This window comes from Colossoma macropomum, unplaced genomic scaffold (assembly GCF_904425465.1).
Source record: "Colossoma macropomum unplaced genomic scaffold, Colossoma_macropomum, whole genome shotgun sequence".
Taxonomy (NCBI): domain Eukaryota; kingdom Metazoa; phylum Chordata; class Actinopteri; order Characiformes; family Serrasalmidae; genus Colossoma; species Colossoma macropomum.
The window spans coordinates 35,621,420-35,646,440 of NW_023494785.1; the positions used below are offsets into that span (position 1 = coordinate 35,621,420).

At 38.3% G+C, this 25,021-nt stretch overlaps 1 protein-coding gene across 1 annotated transcript in view; it reads left to right on the forward strand.

The window, feature by feature from the left end:
• Nucleotides 1-539: 539 nt before the first annotated feature.
• The window catches only part of tmeff1b (transmembrane protein with EGF-like and two follistatin-like domains 1b), a 28,922-nt gene continuing 4,440 nt past the window's right edge, over nt 540-25,021 (forward strand). The window contains exons 1-4 of the mRNA XM_036592627.1: nt 540-1,473; nt 20,286-20,395; nt 20,612-20,741; nt 23,513-23,539. Coding sequence (XP_036448520.1) covers nt 1,311-1,473; nt 20,286-20,395; nt 20,612-20,741; nt 23,513-23,539 — 430 coding nt within the window. The 5' untranslated portion in view covers nt 540-1,310. The remainder of the gene's footprint in view (nt 1,474-20,285; nt 20,396-20,611; nt 20,742-23,512; nt 23,540-25,021) is intronic.

Below are 25,021 nucleotides of genomic sequence, written 5' to 3' on the forward strand. Positions count from 1 at the left end.
GCCAAAGCCTGAGTAGACTAATAAATCAACGTGATGAACCAGTTATTAATCTCAGTGTTACTGAGCTTTTTTGGAGGAATGACTAAACTCATCATCTCAGTAGTGGACATGTTTGCAAGTGATATGTTTAGCATCAGTGTTGTGCTGGACCTCTGCCCAGGGGATTGTGGGAGCGGCAGTGCACTAAAGCAGGCGGTCTGTTTTTAATGACAAGGAATTTTTCATGTTAACAGAATAATTACATAACGGAAACTGCCAACCAGTAACAGTGAGAAACAGAATGAATGAACCCATTAACATTCCAGGCTTATTACATACTAAGGCTCATTATTTAGTAACTACAGGGACTTCAGTGCAAACTAATGGAGTTTTCCTAGATTATAGAAGTGTGTAATAATACATTTAGTATTCAGTGTATTCAGTTTACAGCCATCACTACTTTTTCAAAGTATTGTGCTCAGCCTTGGTCGGTGAGGGCCGAGCAGCATGAGAGAGAAAGAGACAAGCACAGAGAAAGAGAGGGGGTGGTGAGGTCAATGAAATGGTGAAAATGGTAAATGGTGAAAAGACCTAAAGGAGAAATTGACAGTTGGTGTAATACAGACATTTATTAGTGTATTTACTGTGATGCAGGTCACTTTTCTGCAAAATGGACCTCACTGAAATGAAGCTTAGTCACAGCCTTGGCTATACATTCAGATTAAGGACATGCTCATTCAACAACGCAACCAAAAGGTAACAGCCTTCTCTATAGCTCCTACACTCCGATGGGAATTGGGGGAGGTGGTCTTACGTCACGTGACTTTAAACCATCTTTGCGGACCCTTTGTTGTTGGCTTTTCGGCAAGGTTCTCGCCACTGAGCTTTCTTGTTCTGTTCCTCTTTAAAACGTACAGCCATCGTTTTTATAACAGCGCTCTACTCCGTATCAGTTGGAAAAGCAGACGAGTCGCCTTTCTGGTCGCTCGGCTTTGGACTCGAGGATACACGGCCGACATGCACACAAAGACGGAGCAAGAGGGAGCCACGACTGGATCCAAGGATGAGTAGAGAGCTAGCTACAGCTACAGAATGAAATGCGTCCAAAAATAGATACAGGGTCTTTCTGAACCGGGCTGATAGCCTGCTGAGAGTTCTTCTTGCTCCTGCTTTTCCCAGGAATACTCCACATTAAGAGCCGAACCGCAGTTCGAACGGAAAACCCGTCGTCTTTGTATGAATTAGCTGTAGCGTTGTGTTTTTGCTCCACAGCGTTTTTGAATTCTGAACAAAAAAAGGAAACAGTCTGCACGTCGAGTGCCACCCCAGTCATGATGTTAGGTTATCGGCTCAGAGGGCTCGGAGCCCCGCAATGCCACCACCGTCTCCACTGCACTGTTTTCTGCATCTTGACCATCGCCACGGTGCTTGGCGTTCAGGCGTCGTATCCTCAGAACAGCGACTGCGTGTCCGGCAAAGGAAAAGGCTGCCCAGGTATGTCTAATAATCCCACTAAAATACTGTAACATGACCTGAGCTTCTTATCTCTTCCATAGTCTGACTTTGTAAACCGTACACCATGCGTACTACGACTGTAAAGGTGGTCGGTGGGGCCTGGGACACACACACACATACAGCTTCACACAGCTTTATCGAGATGAATTGACGTAAACAAGAGCGCATAAAACATGTACCTCTATAGCACATCAGTTAGAGGTCTCTGTCAGTGGAGAAATGATCGATGTTGTCGTAGAATCGTTTTATTTGGCCTTCTTTGTTTTGGATCAGGTGAGCCACAATTTAAAAGACAGGCTCGAACCCCACCCTTCAACACCACCCTCATCATCATGCTTCGCTAGCTATTGCATGCACTAAGGATGTGGGAAGTGTGTGTGTGTGTGTGTGTGTGTGTGGGGTGTGTTGGGGGGGGGGGTATTGGTCGTTGCAAATAAATTCATGCACGTCCTCGAATTATTATAGATTATTCTGTTATCTGACAGGTCAACATTAGATGATTCCCCCCTAAAGGTGGGCAAACTCGGGCCTTCTGTTTTCAGTGTCCTATAGTCCTAAACAGCGTCTGGCCCTTTTCAAGCTAATGAAAGGCAGTTAGAAACTGGTCAAGCTGTGTGTTTATCTATCTATCTATCTATCTATCTATCTATCTTTATATATATAAACTTGCATACATACTATATGTTTCATTACGAAGTGAGCCTATTTAATTAGATTGAGTGCTTGAAAACATTGAATTAAGGTTTTATTATTATTATCATTGTTATTATTACTATAGTTTTTTTAGATGTGGCGCTGTAGGTTCTGTTTTGCTTGATCCAACCTATTAAATCTCAGAAAAAAACTAAATATTGTGTTGCATGTTTTGAAATATTGTAACATAGTTTTGCTTTATCGCTCCCCCTTATCACATTTTTTTGAGTAGATAATCACGGTTAATTACATTTATTAATTATATTAATTAAAATTTGTTCCTAAAGAAATATATTTTCTGTTTAATAAGCACATTTTTAGAGCTGTATGACTGCACAAAATAAGCTTAATCAGAATACATTTTCTTGCAGTTATTCAAGCATTATTTCCATCATGTGAATGCAGGGTTCACATGAACCTGCACATTCTACGCTCATGTGATTTCCATACAGTGAATGCAGTTTTCCGATTTTCATCCCTATGGTCCAGTGAGAGCCACTGTGCCTGTGTATTTCAATGAGAGTATATACTAAGCGTGCCCAGACTTTATATCCTCGGGGCAGTGTTTGGTGGGCTGAGGTCCAAAAATACAAAACAATATTCATATAAAGAAGGTACACTGTTAGGCCAAACTGATGCTGAAACCTGACCATCACACATACAGTCTCCTCCGAAAATACTGGAATGGCAAGGACAGTTATTTTGTTTTTGAAGAAGATGAATATGAGACAATAGATCAGAATTTCAGCTTTTATTTCTTGATATATACACCTAGATGTGTTGAATGACTTAGAATGATGCCATGACACACTTTTTAGGTGAGCAAAAATAGAAAGTAAATGTAAACTTTAGACATTTCGTATTTGGTTGCATATCCCTTGCTTGCAATAACTGCTTCAAGCCAGTGACCCTCTAACATGCCCAGCTGTTGCATTCTTCTTTTGTGATGCATTTCAAGGCTTTTTCTGTAGCTTCTTTCAGTTTGTTTTTAGGGGTTTCTCTATTCAGTCTCTTGTTCATGGGGTGAAATGTATGCTCCGTTGGGTTAAGGTCTGGAGATTGACTTTCCAGTCCAGTTTTTTCCCCTGATGGTGCCCTTTTTGTTGACAGTGTGATTTGGGTCATTGTCTTGCTGCATGATAAATTTGCTCCTATGTTAGCAGACAGAATGTTTGTGTAGCCTTTTGAATTCGTTCTGCTGCTGCTACTACCATCAGTTACGTAATTAATAAAGATTAGTGAGCCCAGCCCATTCCAGAAGCAAACCATGACACTACCTCCACCATGCTTTACCAGTGAGCTCGTTTGTTATGGATTATAGCAGATCTGTTCTTTCTCTAGACTTTGGCCTTTCTGTCACTTTGGATTCTTACTGCTGATGAGTGGTTTGCATCTTCTGGTGTGTGGCCTCTGTATTTCTGCTCTCAAAGTCTTTTTTGAACAGTGGATTGTAATACCTTTACCTTTGCCCTGTGGAGGTTGTTGACATCACTGACTGCTGTTTTTGCATTTTCATCACAGCTCTCACAAATTTTCTGTCATCAACTGCTGTTGTGTTCCTTGGCCGACCCGTTCGATGTCTGGTTGGTGGTACACCAATGGTTTCTTTCTTTTTCAGGACATTCCAAATTGTTGTATTGGCTATGCACAATGCTTGTGCAGTGGCTCTGATCAATTTTCTCTGTGGCTTCCAAATGGCTTGCTCGTCTCCTATAGACAGCGCTCTGGTCTTCATGCAGTCTTCACCAGCGAAAGTCAGAGTAGACAGTCTCATGTTCCAATATTTTTGATCACTTAAAAAATTATACATATAGATAGGGCCGGGCGATAAAACGATAACGATAAGTATCGCGATATAACTTTTCCTCGATAGAGCGATAAGACAGCTCGATAAATGTATAATACACCGTTCTCACACTTCCACGAAAGCCCAGGTGGCGTTTTCTACCGGAAGGAAAGCGACACTACTCTGCTGTCGCCAGGAGAGGGCACACTTCCGAGTTTTTTGACTTGATCAAACAAGACACAAAATCACCGCTTTCAGTTTAAACATACCTAAAAGGAGGACTCCGTTTGTCTGGTGTGAGAGATTCACACTGCAGATAATGCTTTTACACAGCGAACGTCAGATATACTGAGGTTCACCCCTTTAAACTCCCACGATAGCATAGAGAAACCCAGTCGTCGCTAGCTGGTGTCTGAATACTGTGATATGCTCTGACATGGGTGTGGTAGGAGTGACGGCATTGACTTCCCGAACCGAGTTGACGTCGTTGAGAAACTAAAGAGTTCAGCGCTGTTGTTGGCCACTTGTTTAGCATTTGTAACGGGGTAGCCGAGCGCTCGACACCAGACAGCTAAAATAATCTGTTTTCTTTCTTAAATCATGACTATTACAAAAATTGCAGCTGTGCTTTTCCAGCTGATAAAAACAGCTCAGAAACTTTCTCCCACTCTGCCAAGACAGATTAGTGAAATGTTCCACTGTTTGCCGAGTGTTTGTCATGATCGGACCATAAGTGATAGTTTAAAACCACAATTAACCACCCAGGAGCAAAATCAGCCTTCGAACGTGAAAGAAATCATGATTTGACATTTCTCGCGATATGTATCGATATCGAACGATATGAATTTTGTTTATCGTGATAACGTTTTTGGCCATATCGCCCAGCTCTACATGTAGATGTAAATATCAGGAAATAAAAGCTGTGTGTCATCTTATATTCTAATTTTGATCTCAAACCCAAACGTCTTCAGTGTGTAGCAAAACAAAAGAATCAGGAAGATTCTGTCTTTCTGTCACTCCAGCATGACTCACTCAATTTTACTCACTCAGTTTTGAGTCTTTATCCTCTAAACTTGCAGTGTCAGTGAGGCAGAATGAACCTGTATGGCTATGTGTATCTGTTTTAGCAGTTAACACTAGCCTCTGGTGTTTGCGAAGATAATGAATCGAGAGCAGCTTAAACAGTAGCTGTTACTGTATATTTAACAGGGAAATTACACAAAAGCTTTATAAATTAAATGTAATATCTTTTTTTCAGCTTTTAGTGTGCCCACCCTTTGCCTTTATTATTTGCCTTCTCATTCCAAGTAATCCTGTACACATTCTGTGATGTTGAGGTCAGGACTCTGGTGTCCAGTCTGTTGTCCTGAGTACACCAGTAGTGTCTTTGTTTGATTTGCAAGTTTTCTTCTTTTTGTCTTTTTCCTTTGCTCTTCTTCTCGAGAGCTACACATGCTTCCAGACCAGTATTGTTGAGTTGTCTTCTAACAGTGGAAGGATGGACAGAAACATCTATGTATTTTTTTTTATTTGAAGTAAGAGTGGAGCGTGATTTTCTCTTCTCTCTCAAAGATGAAAGATTTGAATACTGTGATCTGATGCTGACGGATTAGTTGGTATATGCAGTACTGTGCAAAAGTCTAAGCAAATTGTTAAAAACCATTTACCTCAGCAGTGAGTGTGTAAAAACACCATATTATTAAAATAAAAACACTCATTGTCCATTTTTCAGCTCCACTTACTATATAGGTGCACTTTGTAGTTCTACAATTACAGACTGTAGTCCATCTGTTTCTCTGTATACTTTATTAGCCCGCTTTTGTTCTGTCTTTCAATGGTCAGGACCCCCAGGACACCACAGAGCAGGTATTATTTGGGTGGTGGATCATTCTCAGCACTGCAGTGAGACTGACATGGCAGTGATGTGTTAGTGTGTGTTGCACTGGTACGAGTGGATCAGACACAGCAGTGCTGCTGGAGTTTTTAAACACTGTGTCCACTCATTGTCCATTCTATTAGACACACCTACCTTGTCAGTCCACCTTGTAGATGTAAGGTCAGAGACGATGGCTCATCTGCTGCTGCACAGTTTGTGTTGGTCATCCTCTAAGTCCTTCATCAGTGGTCACAGGACGCTGCCCATAGGACGCTGCTGGCTGGATATTTTTGTTTGGTGGACTATTCTCAGTCCAGCAGTGACACTGAGGTGTTTAAAAGTTCAGCACAACACACACTAACACACCACCACCATGTCAGTGTTACTGCTGTGCTGAGAATGATCCACCACCCAAATAATACCTGCTCCGTGGTGGTCCTGTGGGGGCTTTGACCACTGAAGAACAGGGTGAAAGGGGGAACAAAATATGCAGAGAAACAGATGGACTACAGTCTGCAGTGTATGATAAATGGTAAGTGGAGCTGATAAAATTGGATTATTTCTTTTTTTCTTTTCCTATATATTCAATATTGTACAACCCCATTTCCAAAAAAGTTGGGACGCTGTGCAAAATGTAAATAAAAACAAAATGCACTGATGTGCAAATCATTTAAACCCTATATTTAATTGAAAATAGTACAAAGACAACATATCAGATGCTGAAACTGTGAATTTAAACTGAATTTGATGCCAATAACATGTTCCAACAAAGTTGGGACAGGGGGCAACAAAAGGCTGATAACATTGTGTAATGCTTAAAATGGTTGATTGGCAACAGGTCAGTAACACGATTGGGTATAAAAAAGCATCTCAGAGGGTCTGAGTCTTTGAGAAGTAAAGATGAGGAGGGGTTCACTACTCTGTGAAAGACTACACGATGAAATAGTGCAACAATTCAAGAATAACGCTTCTCAACATAAAATAGCAAAGAACTTTTGCTTTTCGTTATCTATGATACATAATAACATTAAAAGATTCAGAGAATCTGGAGAAGTCTCTGTATGGAAGGGACAAGGCCAAAAACCAGTATTTGCTGACCATGATCTTTGGGCTGTCAGGCGGCACTGCACTAAAAAAAGGCATGATTCTCTAGTGGAAATCACTGCATGGGCTCAGAAACACTTCTGAAAACCACAAATGCAAGTTAAACCGGTAAAATGCAAAGAAGATACCAGATATGAACAGGATCCAGAAATGCTGCCACCTTCTCTGGGTCTGAGCTCATTTAAAATGGACTGAGGGGAAGTGAAAAAGTGTCCTGTGGTCTAACAAATCAACATTTGAAATTCTTTTTGGAAATCATGGACACTGTGTTCTCCGGGCTAAAGACCACTCAGCTTGCTATCAGTGCACATTTCAAAAGCCAGCATCCATGATGGTGTAGGGTTGCATTAGTGCACGTGGCATGGGTGGGCACCATTAATGCTGAACAATAAATACATGTTTTGGCAATGTATACTGCCATCCAGACGACGTCTTTTTCAGGGAAGGCCTTGCTTATTTCAGCAAGACAATGCCAAACCACATTCTGCATGTATTACAACAGCATGGCTGTCACCACTGAAAACATGTGCCGAACTATGAAATGAAAAATACGACAAAGGAGACCCTGAACTGTTGAGCAGCTGAAATCCTGTGTCAAACAAGAATGGGAAAACATTTCACTTTCAAAACTACAGCAATTGGTCTCCTCAGTTCCCAAATGCTTACAGAGTGTTGTTAAAAGAAGAAGTGATGCAGCACAGTGGTAAACATGCCCCCTGTCCCAACCTTTTTGGAACGTGTTGTTGACATCAAATTCAAAATGGGCAAATATTTTTCAAAATACATTTCTCAGTTGCAACATTTGATATCTTGTCTATCTTGTAGTATTTCCTTTAAAAAAGATGGTTTACATGATTTGCATATCATTGCATTCTATTTTTATTTACATTCTGCACAGCGTCCCAACTTTTTCGGAAATGGGGTTGTATATTAATTGTAAAATCTGATTGTCTATTCATATTGCTCTTGTGTCATTGTGTCAACCAGAGGATGATGGGTTCCTCTTTTGAGTCTTGGTTCCTCTCAAGGTTTCTTCCTCTTGCTCTTAGGGAGTTTTTCTGTGCCACTGTCGCCCTTGGTTTGTTCACTGGGGCTTGGACCCAGATTATCTGTAAAGCTGCTTTGTGACAACGGCTGTTGTAAAAAGTGCTATGTAAATAAACTTGACTTGACTAGACTAACAATACATACTGCATCTGATCCAGCCAATCAAGAGCTGGGTCCAAAACTGCGTTCAACAATATTATACATACTATACTAATGAATGTACTTCTAATGGTGGTGTTCCATTTTTGATATTTAGTGTTGTAGTATGCGGTTTTGAACACAGCAAAGGACTTTTGAAGAAGTCAGTTAGCTGGAGCAGGTATGTAAGATTGTAGTTGGAGCTAGACTCTGCAAGAAGGCAGATGTCCAGGACCAGGGTTGGTGACCGCTGCTTTAGTGCATCGCTGCTGTTCTTTGAGCATGACTGATGAATTTTTCCCCTGGGAAGCTATATACTCTAAAAAAAGGGATGTTCTGACCTTCTGCCTGGCTCAGTTTTATCTGAGATCTTTGTTAGTACAGTGACTGTGACGATTTAGATACATTTCTGAGCCTTTTTGCTCTGCTAGGTCACACTGCAGCCTACCAGTCATTTTTATATGCTCTGGCAGGGGAATAACAGTGAACTGAAGTGCTTTATGACTGACAGCAGAAACTATTATCACTGGTAAAAAGGAATTAAACACATGCTGAAAAACAAACAGCATCTCAAAGATATATGTGTCTTCTGACTGTATTTCAGTACGGTTTAAGCTATCCGACAAAGTGACATTCACAGTTTATTTGTATTTATTCCAGTGTTACATGGTGCTTTTCCAAGAAACAACATTATCAGGGTTATCACAATAAAAATATTGGCTGCCTAACAACCCTGGAATAGGCTTCAAATCTTTAAAATCATATTTTGTTTTAATCAAAGGTGTCGGTCTTCTTCAATGTAGGGAAAGGGTTCTGTTATTCTGTTCATAAACCATGGAGAGAAAGCAGTTATAATAGACATTGTTTTCACATATAAAGCACCAGGCACAAAGAAACAGCTCATTTAATTGCATTTGGTTTTAGAAATGTAAGGAGAGTGTTTAACCCTTTAAACAGCCAGGGTTTAAAGGGCCCCATTGCTTTATTACATACTTTTATAACCTGTGAATAGCTCAACCTTTGCACTGAAGCCCTGTAGTTACTGCATAATAAGCCTTAGTATGTGACATACTCGGTATTTTAAAGGGATAATAAAAATCAGGTGGACAATGGTTTACCCTGGGGCATCATGACTGCCCTCAGAGCTCTGTCAGCAGGGCTTTTGAGAGACTTCTGATTGAAGAACTTTCCACAATAAATTGTCAGATATATATTTTTTAAGTCTTGCATGGCGTTTTAAAATTTAAAACATTTTTAAATTAAACATTTGAATCAAGTAAATGAAATGCATCAGTTCCTTGCAGTGCATAACATTAATATTTTAGGTTATAGAAGTTAGGCTGCCCTCGCTACAGGTCACTCATGAGTGTAGCGATAAAGCATGAACAGTCTTTGGCAAGGAGACATGCTAACACATATTTAGTCCAAACGTGTTCCATGCTGGATTCACCTGAACACACGTGCACTCAGCTGTAAAAAGGAATTAGTTAACATGACAAATTATTATCGCTGAGCAATTTTGGATCGTTAACACATTTATTACTTTTGCTTACTTGTACTGTAGCAGCACTGAAGAGGCACAGTGTGCAGTGGAAGCGAGAGTACTGAGCAAATGATTAATGCAGTCATAATCCTTCGTACATTTACAAAATACTGGACACTGGTTATTGTCCGGATAACCACATTTTAATTGTAGTTTTATTCCGGCGAAGAGGTGATTTTTTACTTGTTTTTCATAGGGTTCTGTTTCATTTGTTGTTTCATTTCTTGTTTTATTTTTTACTGTTGAACAGTACTTATTACACTCACCAAGCACTTTTATTAGTAACACATGGACACCTGCTTATTCATGCATTTATCTAATCAGCCAATCGTGTGGCAGCAGTGCAGTGCATAAATTGTGATCTCATCTCATTTTGACCGTGGCATGATTGTTAGCGCTAGACTGGCTGGTTTGAGAATTTCTATAACTGCTGATCTCCTGGTTTTTCATGCACAACAGTCTCTACAGTTTACTCAGAATGGTGCAAAAAAGTAAACATATCCAGTGAAACATCTGGTTGATGAGAGGAGAATGGCCAGACTGGTTCAAGTTGACAGAAAGGCTACAGTAACTCCAATAACCACTCTATAAAATTGTGGTGAGCCGAAAAGTATCTCAGAATGCACATTGAACCTTGAGGTGGATGGGCTACAACAGCAGAAGACCACATCGGGGTCCACTTCACGTCAGCCAAGAACAGAAAACTGAGGGTGCAGTGGGCACAGGCTCACCAAAACTGGACCGTTGAAGACTGGAAAAACATAGCCTGGTCTTATGAATCTCAGTTTCAACGACAAAGCAAAAATACTGTATCAGTGTAGATGTCAACTATGTTTTGCTAATATATTAAACCAGTGTTTTCTGCCTCATTAAGCAAACTGACAAAGACCAGCGTTAATGTTTTAACCAGCGTTCTCACCCATTTGCTCAGTGGAGCAGTTCGTCACGGTGAGCTGTACTGACTGCAGCATGGTCAAACTCTTACAGCTGATCAGAAACTGCTCTGATGACAGATTTTCACCTCAAGCTTACCAGTTCATACAGGGCAGGCAGGACAACTTTTCTCTGGTGACCACTTTAATGATAGCTGACTGTCTCACTTTGCAATAACTGAGATGGCCAGAGCCTTTGGCCTTGGCTGCGCCTCTGATGCCATGATGTTTATGTAAAGTGTTTCAGAACAACACAGATGGTAATAATTTACCTGCTGTCAGGTTTAATTTTTTGCAAAATTTGAAGCCAGGGTTTGATGTTTCGTGGCAAGTCTCATTGCAGGGCAGTGTTATGAGAGTAGGGCAGTGTTGTGAGTGTAGGGCAGTGATGATTACCACAATACCACAGTCATGTGATGCCTACTGCGGGATGGAGCTCATTACAGCCATCACCGCAATTTTTTCTTTTTTTTTTTTCTTTTTGCTGGTGGAAGTTACAGTGCATATGGGGAGGGACAGTCCATTGAACATATGAGGGATTTCTTTTGTGTGTGTCTGATTATTACTAGTTATTTCTAGGCTTGAGTACTCGTGATATACAGATGTTAAATTGAATATAATACACAGACATAGAGACAGAAGCATAACGTAACAGTAGTTTTAGGAACAGAGTTTAGTGTAAACAGTAGATTTTAATTGTGGATGCTTACAAAGAGCACACTTTTCTAATGTGGTATTGCCCGTACAGTTAATGCTAGCCGGTTGATCATGACCACAAATCTAGTTCCTAAGCCAAGTGTTATATCACCAGTTTGGGCACATTTCGGCTTAATCTACAGTTGCACTCCAGATTATTTAACCCCCACTGAGACTCTAAGGAATTACAGGTTCAAGCAATTATGAAGACCCAGACAGTTTGTAAACTATCTGTGCATCAATTGAGTGACCCATTCAAATTAATAGTGAAAGTGTATGATGTCATATTTCTGAGTAAAAGGATATTTTCTTAATATAGCCATGTCAAAAAATATTCAGCCCCTGTTCAGTATTGCTGGTTTTTAAATGACTGCTAGTCTGTAAGGCTACAAAATTGTGCTACAACACAGTTAAGCCTTTGGGAACTCTATAATGACAATCAATGAATTGTTTCTGCTGTGGTACATATCTAAATCCCACCCATGCACGTGTTCAAGCTTCATACGTAAGTTTAAAACTCATGGTACAGCAAACTTACCTGGGTGTGGAAGAAAGAGCAACGATTCAGCAAGAGGAGTACGGAACAGCTGAGAAAAACACTTGCATGACTGCCAAGGACTTGCTGTATGACCTGAAGAAGACAGTAACAAAAGTATTGGTGAAGACGATAAGAAGAACAGTACACAAGCAAGGACTTCATGGCTGGACAGCTCGCCGAGAAGGAAAGGAACCAGCCCTGTGGAGTTGAAGGAGACTGTTTGATGGAGTGATGAAATTAAATCAGAACTGTTTGGGCCCCTAGATAAGCAGTTTGGCACAAGAAAAGCAGGGTTGATGACAAAAAGAACACCATCCCCACGGTCAAGCCTGGTAGTGGGTCAGTTCTGCTGTGGAGCTGTTTTGCTCTCGCTGGAACTGTCAGTCTTAACCATGTGACTGGCTTCATTGATTCTTTGAAATACCAGTCCATTTTGGAGAAGATTATGTTGGCTTCAGTGCTTCCATGCTTGATTCCAAGCATACATCCAAGTCAACCAAAGCTTGGTTCTGGGATTGGTCCTGGAATATCCTTGAGTGGCCATCTCAGTCCCCTGATTTAAATCCCATTGGAAATCTTTGGTGAAATTTAAAGAAGGACCAAGGAACAATAATAAGCTGGAAAGGTTTGTTTATTGGAGATTATAAATCGTAAAGGATGTGCCTCAAAGTACTGACTTTGGGGGTTGAATAATTTTGCACACGGGCAGTTGTGGAGAGAATGATCTTTCATTTGAACTGTTCGCAGTAAATTCAGTTTTGTTCTCAAAATCGCTTAAACATGTAGAAATAAATCTACTTTGACTGTTTACTAAAGACTTGGTTGATAGATTCTCGTAAAATTGTATTTATATTGCCAAACTGCCTTGTACTTTGAGGGCGGTGAATCATTTTGAGTGTAACTGTAAGATCACATCTTAGAATTAACCATCCTGCAGTGATTTGTCAGACTTGGCAGCAGCACACCTGCCTCGGGAGGAGGTTCGACCTCAGGCCAGCAGCGACAGTTGCGAATGGCCAAACTGTGGGGAAACATTGCTTTTTCATCGTGGTAAGAAAAAATCCATACCGTCACAGCTCTATGTGAGACGTCTCGACAGTTGACTGTTTGCAAAATAATGATTGACACACCTCTCAGCCAATCACAACCGTCTCTTCTTCCTCTGTCAGGCAGCAGAAAGACACTGACAAAACCTCTCGGAACAAACCTGGAGTGAGAATGGTGGTGACAGTAAATTAGTTGGAATTATTAGGCTAAGAAGATTAAACTGTGGAAGACCAGAGTCATATTGCACACCCAGTTGCCAAAACTATTGTGTTTGCTCTAAATTAAGTCAAACACATGTTTAGAACGTTACCTAGCAAAGTTAGTTTTTTCTTAACTTAGCAGTTGGCTAATGGTATTTTGGTATTTTGGATTGTTTTCATAATAATAAGTTTGAATAATTTATTTTTTAAGCAGTCAAAAAGTGATTTTTCATGTTATACATTTTTTTAAATCACAAAAAATAGTGTTTGAAATTGTTTATTTTTTATACACAATTATCATTTAAATATATTCGATATATGAAATATATTAATTGTTCTGTGGTCATAGCGCTTGATAAAGTTAATAACTGTAATAACTATTAGGTAAGCCATGTACTTACGCTAACGTGGAGAACAGTACAGTATTCCTGAACGCATAGACGTCACCCTCCTGCTTACAGCAAATCTAGCTAGATCAGTCTAGTCCATTGGCATCAGCTTTCACTCAGTCTACTTTCAATGCAAGATTACACCATAACAAAAATGATTCTTTTTAGCGAAAGTGATTCGATTCTACTAGGATTTAATTATTATTTCACTTTTCTGCACTCGCTAAAAAAAAAATGCCTATATCTTTCATTTTCCTTGCATTTTTTCCCGAGGTTCTATGACATTTGTTGGATTTATGGACTAAAAACGGTTATGATTCCTTTTTTACATGATCATTATATATGATTGTATGGTTGCCCAGACTATGGGCTCTATAAAAGATAAGAGCACTGGGCCTCATTCACCAGAACGGCTGGTAAATGAGGCCCAGTGCTCTTTTCCTTTATAGACCCACCTTTGCAGTTTTCACTAAGATTCTGACATTCACCAATGTTTTCTTATTTGAGATTTGTTCTTAAGTAAACACAGAATCTACACACACTCAACAGCATAAAGGTGTGAACAATTCTGCGGTTTAAGGACATTAATTTGACGTAGACTTTATCTTAGAACCTTTTGTCCAGAACAAATTTAAGGAAAAACTTAGGAAGAAAATGTGGAGCAGATGAATTGTTAAAAAACCTTTCCATACCAAAATAAGTTGTGCAGTAGTTTAAGAAATACTTTGCAGCAAATGGCCTGATGTCATCTTCTATGATGAAGCAGTTCAGGCCGAACAGACCCAATATTTTGTCATTTACATTGCGTTCTTGTGTTCCAACGGCAACATAACATTCCTAAACTAGCTAGAACAAAATGAAAAAATGGTTAATTCAGTTTCTTTAACGTGGGCTGTATGTATTGTGCTAAAGCAGGTTGTGCTGACACTTGAGTTGGCAGTGGTAAGGAATTTTGCTGTTTGTGAATTAATGAATTGCTCCAGCATTGCTCGCATAATACCAAGACTACTAAGATACACTCAAGGTATGTGTGGCACATGCCAAGAATAAAAATCTCTCTCAATTATTAATGACCGTCTGAGGCCCAGCCATTCTTTACTTTTCTGAGACTCAGCAGGTTCTGCTTGTCATGTGCCCATACAAAAAGACCTTTGTTCTTTCATTTCACACTTGCAACATACAAATGAATCCAGCATTTTTCAGTAAAGACAGACTCAGGCAGCATATAAAAGCAGTGTGATCATGTTTACTTATGTTAAAAAGTGTCTGAGGTGGGGGCTAAAACTGGTCATGTAGTAAGAATTGTCCTCTCTTTTGTCTTCTGGTGTGACTTAATAACTGTGTCACATGTGGCTCATAGAGAGTCAAGTTTCTTTATACTACTTAAAATCATGTTTCAGTACAATGTAATATATCATGAAATGTACATTAGCACAAGTAGTTTTAGTTACTTTATTGATAAAGTATGTGACTAGTTTAAGTACACTACTTACTTTGTAGATACGCTTACTGACTTTCGTCTACCCATCACCATTCATCAAAGGAAAAGAGCCCCGATTGGACCACTGTTGACCATGTGAATCCATGTTAATGGTGCTACAGTCTGTAGTTGATGTTTTTGTTTGTTCATTTGTTTGTTAGTTTGTTTCTTTCTTTTAACCTGGGCCGAAACTCTTTGGCCACCACACCACCACCACCCCTTTTCAGGGGCAAAAACGTTTTCATTTTTTACTCTCATTCAATTTGTAATAACAAGTGTTAATGAAATGTTATGGTAGAACTGTGAGCGTATGTATTTTATACCATTTTGAAAGAGAAAGAGGGATTAGCTTTCAGTGCATTGTAAAAAGTGTGGCCAGGAGTCCTCAAATGATTTTTAGAATGATATTTTTAGATTTGCTGTGAGTTTTTTCAGGTTGGGGTGACCGGTAAAGAGTGCATCATGCTCTTTTTGGTAATCAGCCTCCATGCTGATAATATGAGTGTTGATTGTTGATTAGAAACATGGGTGTGAATTGAAGAAGGAAAAATTGTAATTGAGAATTTCATTGATTTCTACGAAGTGGTTAGGCTGATACTTATTGTGTTGTATGTATAACAATTTTGTGTTTTTGTAGTTTTCTCTGTATAGAAGGTGTCAATTTTTGTATTTTGAATTAAGCTGTCCTTAATGTCTAACCATGGCTGGTTTGTGTTGCTTGTCCAATATCGAATGTGAAGTATTTGGTGTGATAAAAACTAATAGTAAAAATTAGGAACTCCATGTCCTCCAAGCTGTTTGGGATAATTTAATTCTAATTGTTTTTCCAGTAGAATTTTATATCTACATTGTCGAGAGAGGAGAATCATCCAGAATGTGGGGGTGATCTTAGGAAGGATGTTGATTTTAATTTTAGATATTTGGACAATTTAAGATAAGGGTAATTAACTCCATTCTAGATTGTCTTTTATGTCTTGTAGTAAAGGGATGTAGTTAAGTTTGTATAGATAATCTGGCTTTGGAGAGATATGAATACTAATGATATTCAATAGACATGTTTAAAATATTTAAAACGCAGAAGCTCTGATTTGAGTAGCCGGACTAAGACGTGCTGGTATTCAGGAATTTGGTGTACCGCAATATTAAACATGGGTAGTAATGTTATTATGGACACTTTGAAGTACTGTCACTACTTTTTAGCCATAGAGAAACATAGCAGCTCTGCTTTCACAGCCTCACTTCACTGTCATGGTCTGATCACGTGTTGTGGTGCCTTCTCTGAGGGGAGCTTGTAAACAATCATAAAGAACGCAGCTGCGGCGCGGCAGAAGGAGGAGCAGACAGAGAACTTTCTCTCCTTAAAAAAGGTGAAAAAAGTCAGATCATCAAAACTCACATCTCACTCAGCGCAGATAAGGTGAAAATGCCCAGTCTCATGCAGGGGTGTTGGCTATGTGTGTAAAGACCTGGGGATCAGCTCTGTTCATTGTAGAATTGTCTTGGGATGTCGTCCCTAAGCAGGGCTGGAGTGGGACTTGTTTTTAGACCGGGAGTTACATGTTGCAGCCTAACCCACCTTAAACTGTATTCCTCCTACTAAACACACACACAGCACTGCCTTTGTGCAAGATAACTTTTTTTTAATCTTCTTCATTTCTTACTCTTATCTCTTACTATTTATATGCTACACTGAGATAAACATGGGTGGCTAGTGATAAAATGAAAACCTGCAAAAGCTTAAGTCTTAAATGTGGCAAAACTGTGGCAGAACATACGCTACAAATGAATGCTAGCTAAGTAAACTAAGGTCCTGTCAACATTTTTCACTGCCCACCTGCTCAGCTATGTCCTCATCCTTTTTAAATAGCTTTTTCATTCTTGTCTTGTCTGCTCACACCTTGTTTTTTTTTGCAATTCCTATCGCAGCTGTCCATCCTCACATGATTCATGTATGAAAATTGCCAAAAAAAGTAATGAACTCATCAAGTAATGAGGTCATCGAGCTGAATTTCATACGCTAACCCCTTAGTGGAATTTCCCTTCCACCTATAACGCTAAGTTTTTCCTCATTTAATCTCTTTTTATCACTGAACGAGAGTCACAATGTGTGCAGTTACAGGTACAGTTGCCAAACACAACATGCGGTTGCCACTGTTTTATTTAATAGGACTTACAAATTAAAAACAAAATCATTAAAAAAAGAATAAGAAAACATTGTAAGTTGAAAAAAAAATGCCAAAAACGTAAATGTCTGTAGATTTTCTCTGTCCACATCAACAAGCTGTTCTACACATGTCCTGCTAACACACAAACAATTTGTCTATGGTTTCATATTTTAAAAGCTAAGTAATTATTCAGTAACTCTTCTTGCTATAAAATTGATAATGCTAAAACAAAGCATTCCATCTTTGTGAAGGTGTGCGATCCGACAGGCCAGACAAAATATCAGGTAAATGTTTTTTTCATACACAGCACCAGGCTCGGGTTGGGCTGGTTTAGAAAGAAGTGATTTTTTATGTACATCGTAAAATATAATTGAGTTATAAGTTAATAAGGTAGGTAACCTGGCTGTCCTAATTTTTTATATTTTATTATACTTCAGATTCTGAGTTAACACATTGTTAGATTACTATTACATGTTCAGTGAACGCGAGATTTTAAAACAGCCAGTTTACTTACATTAAGAAGTTGAAATGATTTTTGTTTTACAGTGTAGTGGATTTGCAACTTTTTACAGAAATGTCAGGAACACAGGCATTTTCTATTTATCACTATTAGAACATTTTAAAACTTCTTTATCTCATTAACACTTCTTTAAAATGTCAGTCATCATAGTTTTGTTATCTTAATGCATTGTAGAGATAATATCGTAAACCGCAAAGGTTTGGTAAATATTGTGATAATTTTTTTTATTCTGGCACTTGCCTAAGCCAGACACCTGATTGCTGATTGTAGTGATCGGGTTATGGACTGATAGTAGGGACAATAAAGGGCTGGTGATGTGCTATAAGATTTTATGGTGGTATGAGTTCGAGTTGATACCTGAGATTTTATTGCACTGTCTAATGGATGCAACTAGGGGTTCACTGAAAAGGGCAAACAGTAATGGAGATAATGAGCATCCTTATCAGTCACCTGTTTGTAGTTAAAATGGTTTTGACATATGTCTATCGGTTAGAACAGAGACAGTGGGCATCAAATGCCTTGTCAGACTATGAATGGTGACTTACTTTAAAAAGTTTTGCTGTTATACAAGTGACTTGAGTTTTTATATCAGACCTGATTGATGATATTGGGCAGCAACTGGACTAGAGCTTTTTCTGCATAAGAAAAGGGCCTCTGTTGAACTGGCAACTTAATGTTTGATGTATCATGATATTCATAACGTTATTCTGCACTTCAAACTGCAAGTGTGATAAGTGTACAAGACAAGATTAAATGCAGACCCTAAAAGGCTGAAGGAAGTGTAACGGCTTTCATCTGCTACCAGAACTCCACAATTTCTACACATTTCGGGAAATGATTTAGGAAAAATTACTCTGGTCCTATCACTGTTTTGTTCATGTGATTATTTATTTGTTTCTATCAATTAGAAAAGTTTTATTAATCAGCAATAACAACCATGTTTGCTAACTAAACCTCAAAATGATCTGGTAATTAACTGACAGTTTAAGAAAGGCAAGTAAAAAAGAAACGTTAATTATAATATCAGTTTTCAGTATTCAGTGTGTCAGTATTTAGGCACCTTGTCCAGCTTTATTACAACCTTATTTCTTGTCAGGAGACCTGCTTTCCGTTTTTTTTTTTAAGAAATCTGGAAGGATATTTTTCCACATCTACAAAGTTCAGTTTCAGGAGGTTGGTGGCATTTTCTGCTGCTCATGATCCAGCAAGCTTGGGTAGTAGGGGAATATATGTAACAGCATTACATCTTCAGGATACAAAAAGGCTGTACCTGTATTATGTTATAGTTACAGGAAAATGGACTGTAATCAGATTACAAGTTCATTGGGTGATTTCATTCAGACCACATATATGCAAATTTATTGCCAACATTTTTTTGCCATTTTTAATTATATGTGACATGAATTGTGTAGATTTGTGTGGATAAAGGTTTTAATGTTAAAGTGAGCTTAACTGTTGCTGAAACATGAACTGTTTCAAAACATGAAAAAAGAAAGCAAAGAGTTTGATTTTCACATAAATTATTATTTTTAATTTATTATCATGTTTTAAATGAACAAACCAATCTGTAATGCATACATACAATAAGAGAGAGACTATATGTATATATATATATATATATATATACACATATATAGACTTTTTTTGCAACCAATCTGTGCTTGCAATGAGAACATATCGTGCTGCCAGAACAAAAATTCGTATCTCCATTTTTCAGTTTTTGACAGTTTGAAAATGCCTGTTGTCCTTTACATTGTGTGTGAATTTCATGATGAATGGACCAACAGAAATTCCAAAATAACTTGGAAATAATGTCTGGTTCCTTTGACTAACATTAAAAGTGAAGCATGTTTTTTGCTTCTCCTGTAAAGTTGTCATTCTGGAGATGCGAGATTGTGTTCTGACAGCAGTGATATACATAATTTTGAGTGAATAATTTGTATTATTTCTTTAAACAAGTAAAAGTATCTGCCAGTGGAATGAGAACATGTAACATTTCTGTGAGGGTTATACAAGCTATGTTTGTGAGTTGGTTGCCTGTGTAAGCAATGTGTGCACCTTTAAGTACTTGAGTTCAATAAATAGTGACTAGACACTTTTGGACATATATTTTTTTAATTATTATATTTTTGCAGTGTACTTCCTGAATTTGCTGACTCAACACATCCTCCATACAGTTTGAAAACAGACTTGTTTTATTCATTTTAAAACCAGTTTTAGTCCAAATATGTGTGCATCAAGGGAAAATGACATGGATCAGTGGAGGAAGATGAGTCAAGTACTTCCAGGGTCTTGGTCTTTAGAGCGATTGGATGTGGGCACTAGGCTCCATGCGTGGCTCCACTGGAGCAGTGTTAACGTCAATGAAGGAAGATTTCAATATCTTGACTTTTATGTATTCCCTGATCATTTGTCTCATTGACACGCCATATTAACAAGGCCCACATTAAGCCCAGCCAATGGCTAGATTGAGATGCATCAATCATTTTAATGCATTAGGCTCAGGCATAACTCTGTACCATGGAAACAACCAAGAATAACGCCAGGGAGTCACAGTAGGAGATCTGTTCAAAGTGGCTTTGTTGCTTGGTAGTAAATATCTCTAAAGTTATTTGCTCTCTCTTTTTTGCATTTCAGACATGTCTGAGAAGAAGAGTGATTTGCGGGTATGTGACCCCTCCACATGTCGCTATGGAGGAGTCTGCCGGGACACTGGGGCAGATCCTAAGTGTGTATGCCAGTTTCAGGTAAATGTAGACTTTATATCATGTCTAACTTTTGGTGATTTTAATTATATTTGATCTAGTTATAAAACGGTTAAAATGCTGCACTGATAATTATCCTCAGTCTCAAAACGTTCTCAGGTTCTAGTTTCAGTCCCTGACTGACTGAGACACTGAGTATATCTGAAAACTTTTGTAGGTGAGAAAGCCTTTCATTTGTACGTCTGTCTTTTGCCACAGTGCCATAAGAGCTACATACCTGTGTGTGGATCTAATGGGGACACTTACCAGAATGAGTGCTACCTGAGGCAAGCAGCCTGCACACAGCAGCGTCCTATCTCTCTAGCCTCTACTGGATCCTGCTATCCTGGTGAGTCCACACCATTTGAGTCTAGTATACTTACATACTCTGCTAGTATGCCTCTCAGTTTGGATGCTTTATTGCCTTTTTCAGCATAAAAATGCCTTATTAAAAATGCAGTTAGCATGGAGATTCAAGAGAGTGCATCATTACTAGCTGCATACATTCTGTCACACCAAAATATTTTTTCTCTATAGCTATATGTGAAGCATTTTCCAAGCCAAACTATGATATAAACAACTCAACATCAAAAAAATGAAAGCTACACTCTTAAAAAAAGACGTTTTTTTAAGGGTTCTTTAGTAAAGAAAATGATTCTGTAAAGAACCATGAACACTCAAAAAATCAATTGCGTGATCAAAGCATTCTTTGCATCATGAAAGGGTTCTTCAGAATGTGTTGTAGATTGTTCTATATAGAACCTTTTTGAGAAGGGTTCTATATAGCACTCGAAGTGGTTCTTCTGTTGTTAAGATGTCAATCTTGACATCCCTTTTCAAAAAGGTTCTATATAAAACCATCTACAGCACATTCTCCATCAGTCTGAAGAACCCTTTCATAACGCAAAAAACCCTTTAACCATGCAAAAGGTTCTTTAAGTGTTCATCCTTCTTTGTAGAACCTTTTCCTTTATTAAAGAACCCTTGAAGAACCATCTTTTTTTAGAGTGTAGTGAGGGTAAAGGGTAGCTTTCATAAGATGGGGTGAGTTTTAATGTGATATTAGTTTTAAAATGGTGCTACAACTAATCTGCCCACAGTAAACAATGAGAGAACTCTATGAATTCCTAACACCTAATTTTAACATTTTTAACATTTAATGTTTTATTCCCGAGTTCATTAAAATGTATTGTAGATTTCAGGTAAACAAAAAGGGGGAAACCAGAATAAGCTCATTTAAATCTAAATAAACCTAATTTTTTGTAGTGATGTATCTTTAAAAAAAAACGAAACTCTTTTAATATCAGGCAGGTTTTATAGCATTTCTTTTTTAAAAATAATGAAATACAGAAGAAAAAAGTTAAAAAGAAGTCTGTTTTAAACATGTTTCTATTCATGTTCCTATGTTTCTAATGCTTTAACCATTAATGATTAATCCAGGCAACCAATAAATAACCAAAAATAAAACACATCAAATATATTTTGATAAACTGTTTTATTTTGAACATACTTTTATAATCTAATTAACACTTTAAAAACGTATGGCTATTGGCCTTTGTTTTTGAAAAAAAAAGAGGGAAATGTGTTTGAAAGAAAAAGATTTTGTACGTTTACCAATGACACTGTTTTTACTGCTGTGATTAAAAAGATCTGAATTGAACTAAACTGTTAGGTCCAGTTATAATTGATGAAATTAGTTAATAATAATAATTCACAAATTATTTATTCATTTGGACAATTTTAGGTCTTTATATGTCTTTATTATGTATTTATATGTTTTTGTATGTCACAAATGGCATTACATAGTTTTTTTGTTCATATTTTACATCACCAAAAAACATGAATTTCAGGAAAGAAAAGATATCATCCTAGAGAAAAGCAACAGACTGAATAGAAGAATAATAGCCATGTAAATACCTGTATCCGATTACACTCCCAGTCGGAACATGTAAGTACGTTCTGCGCATGTATGTTCGCAATATAGCTCAAGTTTATAACATTCAACATGGCGGGAACAGAAACTGGTCTGCAGAGGAGACGAAGTTTAAGCTTTAAACTTTAAAAGACAGCAGTGGGACGGGCGTCCAGCTTATGTGTCTCAGAACATGACGTCTTCCTCTTGCCGGTTCCTTAATACATGTGAAGTACATTTTAAAGCAATTAAAAACTCAAGCTGAAAACTCGTCTCACTCTGACTGGGACCTCACGTGATGCTCGCTGTCATGGTAACATTTACGCTAAGTGGTTCTCTACACATGGGTCTGATTACTTGTAGTGTGTAAATGTAAACGGAGATTTTCAATCAGATTGTCGAGTAGTGGACACAAACACCTCAGTCTAAATCTGTAATCGGAATGTATTCAATAGGATTGGCAAAAATATTTGCATGTAAACACAGCCTATGTGTGCTAAACCCAATATAGACTAGAAGTGAACATGCCGTTACATTATCAGACAAAGCATTACATCATCCATTTGGTTTAATGTGATCAGTAAAAATATGATATGAATATTGTATTACATGATGGGGCAAGTTGTTATACTTCTGGGTTTTATTACATTTTTGTTAAGTGCAACATTTCTGAGTGTTATTACATTATTGGGAAATGATTACATTACTAGCTTCTACAGGGCGGTAACATCTGATTCACTGATTTGCATGTGTGACGTAACATAGCGCTGTGTATAACATGGTGCGTAGTGAGTTCTGTGTCAGAGTTGAACCAACTTAAAAGGAAGCATTCAAATTTCAAACAGTACAATTTGGCTTTTACAATAAAATGCTTTTCTTTGACAGAAAGTAAGAGATGCAGTTTTTTGCCAGTGAAACTAGAGATATTACGCTAATAGTCTTAGGATCAGGCAAATCCAGGAGACTTTATTTGTTTGAGCAGTTGCTTCATTAAGATGAAAGACTGCAAAAACAATCGGGATTCCATTCTAGTATTCTAGGACCCCTATAGAGGAAAAAGCCTAAATCTAAATCAGCAAAATTCTAGCTCTATTGGCTTAGAGTCCTAATAATTTAAACCCTGTCTTTAAGAAACTCTAATGATCTCTATGAACAGAATAACTTAGTCCAAAACATTGACCATTTTCTTTTTTCTCTTTTGTTTGCAGACAGCAGCTCAGGGTCTGGGGATGAAGGTAAAGGAAAACTTTCTTTTATTTCCATGTGGTATGACTGCTGAGAACAGCCGCTCATGCTTCAAAGCATAAATACAAATTCTCTTCTAAGATGTTTAGTCAAAATACTAAATACATGTATGTTTATGAATCACATACTGAAGTTACAGTATTCTTTTATAAAGGAGTGAGTTTGAGTTTGAATCTCTTCCAGTCTGTCTGTGTGTGTGTGTGTGTGTGTGTGTGTGTGTGTGTGTGTGTGTTTAAAGATATACACCAGCTGGCTACTTCATTAAGTATACCTCCTTGGTTCTACACTCTTTGTCCATTTTATCAGTTCCACTAACCAAATAGCACTTTGTAGTTCTACAATTACAGACTCTAGGTTAGGACCCCCACAGGACCACCACAGAGCAGGTATTATTTGGGTGGTGGATCATTCTCTGCACTGCAGTGACACTGATGTAGTTAGTGTGTGTTGTGGATACCAGCACAGCACACACTGACTGTGTTTGTTGTGCTGGACTGAGAACCTAAAATATCCAGCCATCAGCATCCTGTGGGCAGCGTCCTGACCACTGATGAAAGACTAGAGGATGGCCAATACAAACTGTGCAACAGCAACAGATGAGTTGTCATCTCTGACTTTACATGTACAAAGTGGACCAACAAAGTAAGTGTGTCTAATAGAGTGGACAGTGAGTGGACACAGCGTTTAAAAACTCCAGCAGCTGCTGAGAATAACCCACCACCCAAATGTTACCTGCTCTGTGGTGGGCCTGTGGGGTAAAAGGGGCTAACAAAGTACGCAGAGAAACAGATGGAAACTACAAAGTGTATCTATATGGTAAATGGACTTGATGAAATGGACAGAGAGTGTAGAACCGAGGTAGCTATAGGAGCTGGTTGGTGTATAAAGGAGCTTCTGGGGCTGCTTTCCAAAGCTGCCATTAGAGAAAATTACAGGGCACTGAATTTTCACTGAGGCGGGCTTTACCACGCTTGGAAATGTTTGCTGCGTTGTACACACACACACACACACACACACACACACACACACACACACACACACACAAAAATATAAAAAATAAGTGTCTCAAATGAATTCCTTGTTCCTTGTAATCGTGAAAAATATTTGCTCTATGTTTGCCTATTTGTTAAAAAACATAAGACGAAGACAACATTAGTAAACACAGAATATAATTTTTAAATGACTTTTTCATTTATTGATGGAAATAACAACACCATCCAACACCAACTGGCCCTGTGTGAAAAAAAGTAATTGCCCACTTATTACAATAAGAACATCATACCAACAGTGAAACATAAGCATATACTCTGTATACATGTAACATCACAAAGAAATCCTTTTCCACAGGAATTGACTCTCTTAATGTTCCAGTAAATCTAGTCCCCTTTTTAATCAGCACAGGTCACTCACTTTCATTTTGTGTATAGTGATTCTCTGCTTACAAAACCAGGGATCAATTTGAGACACACAAG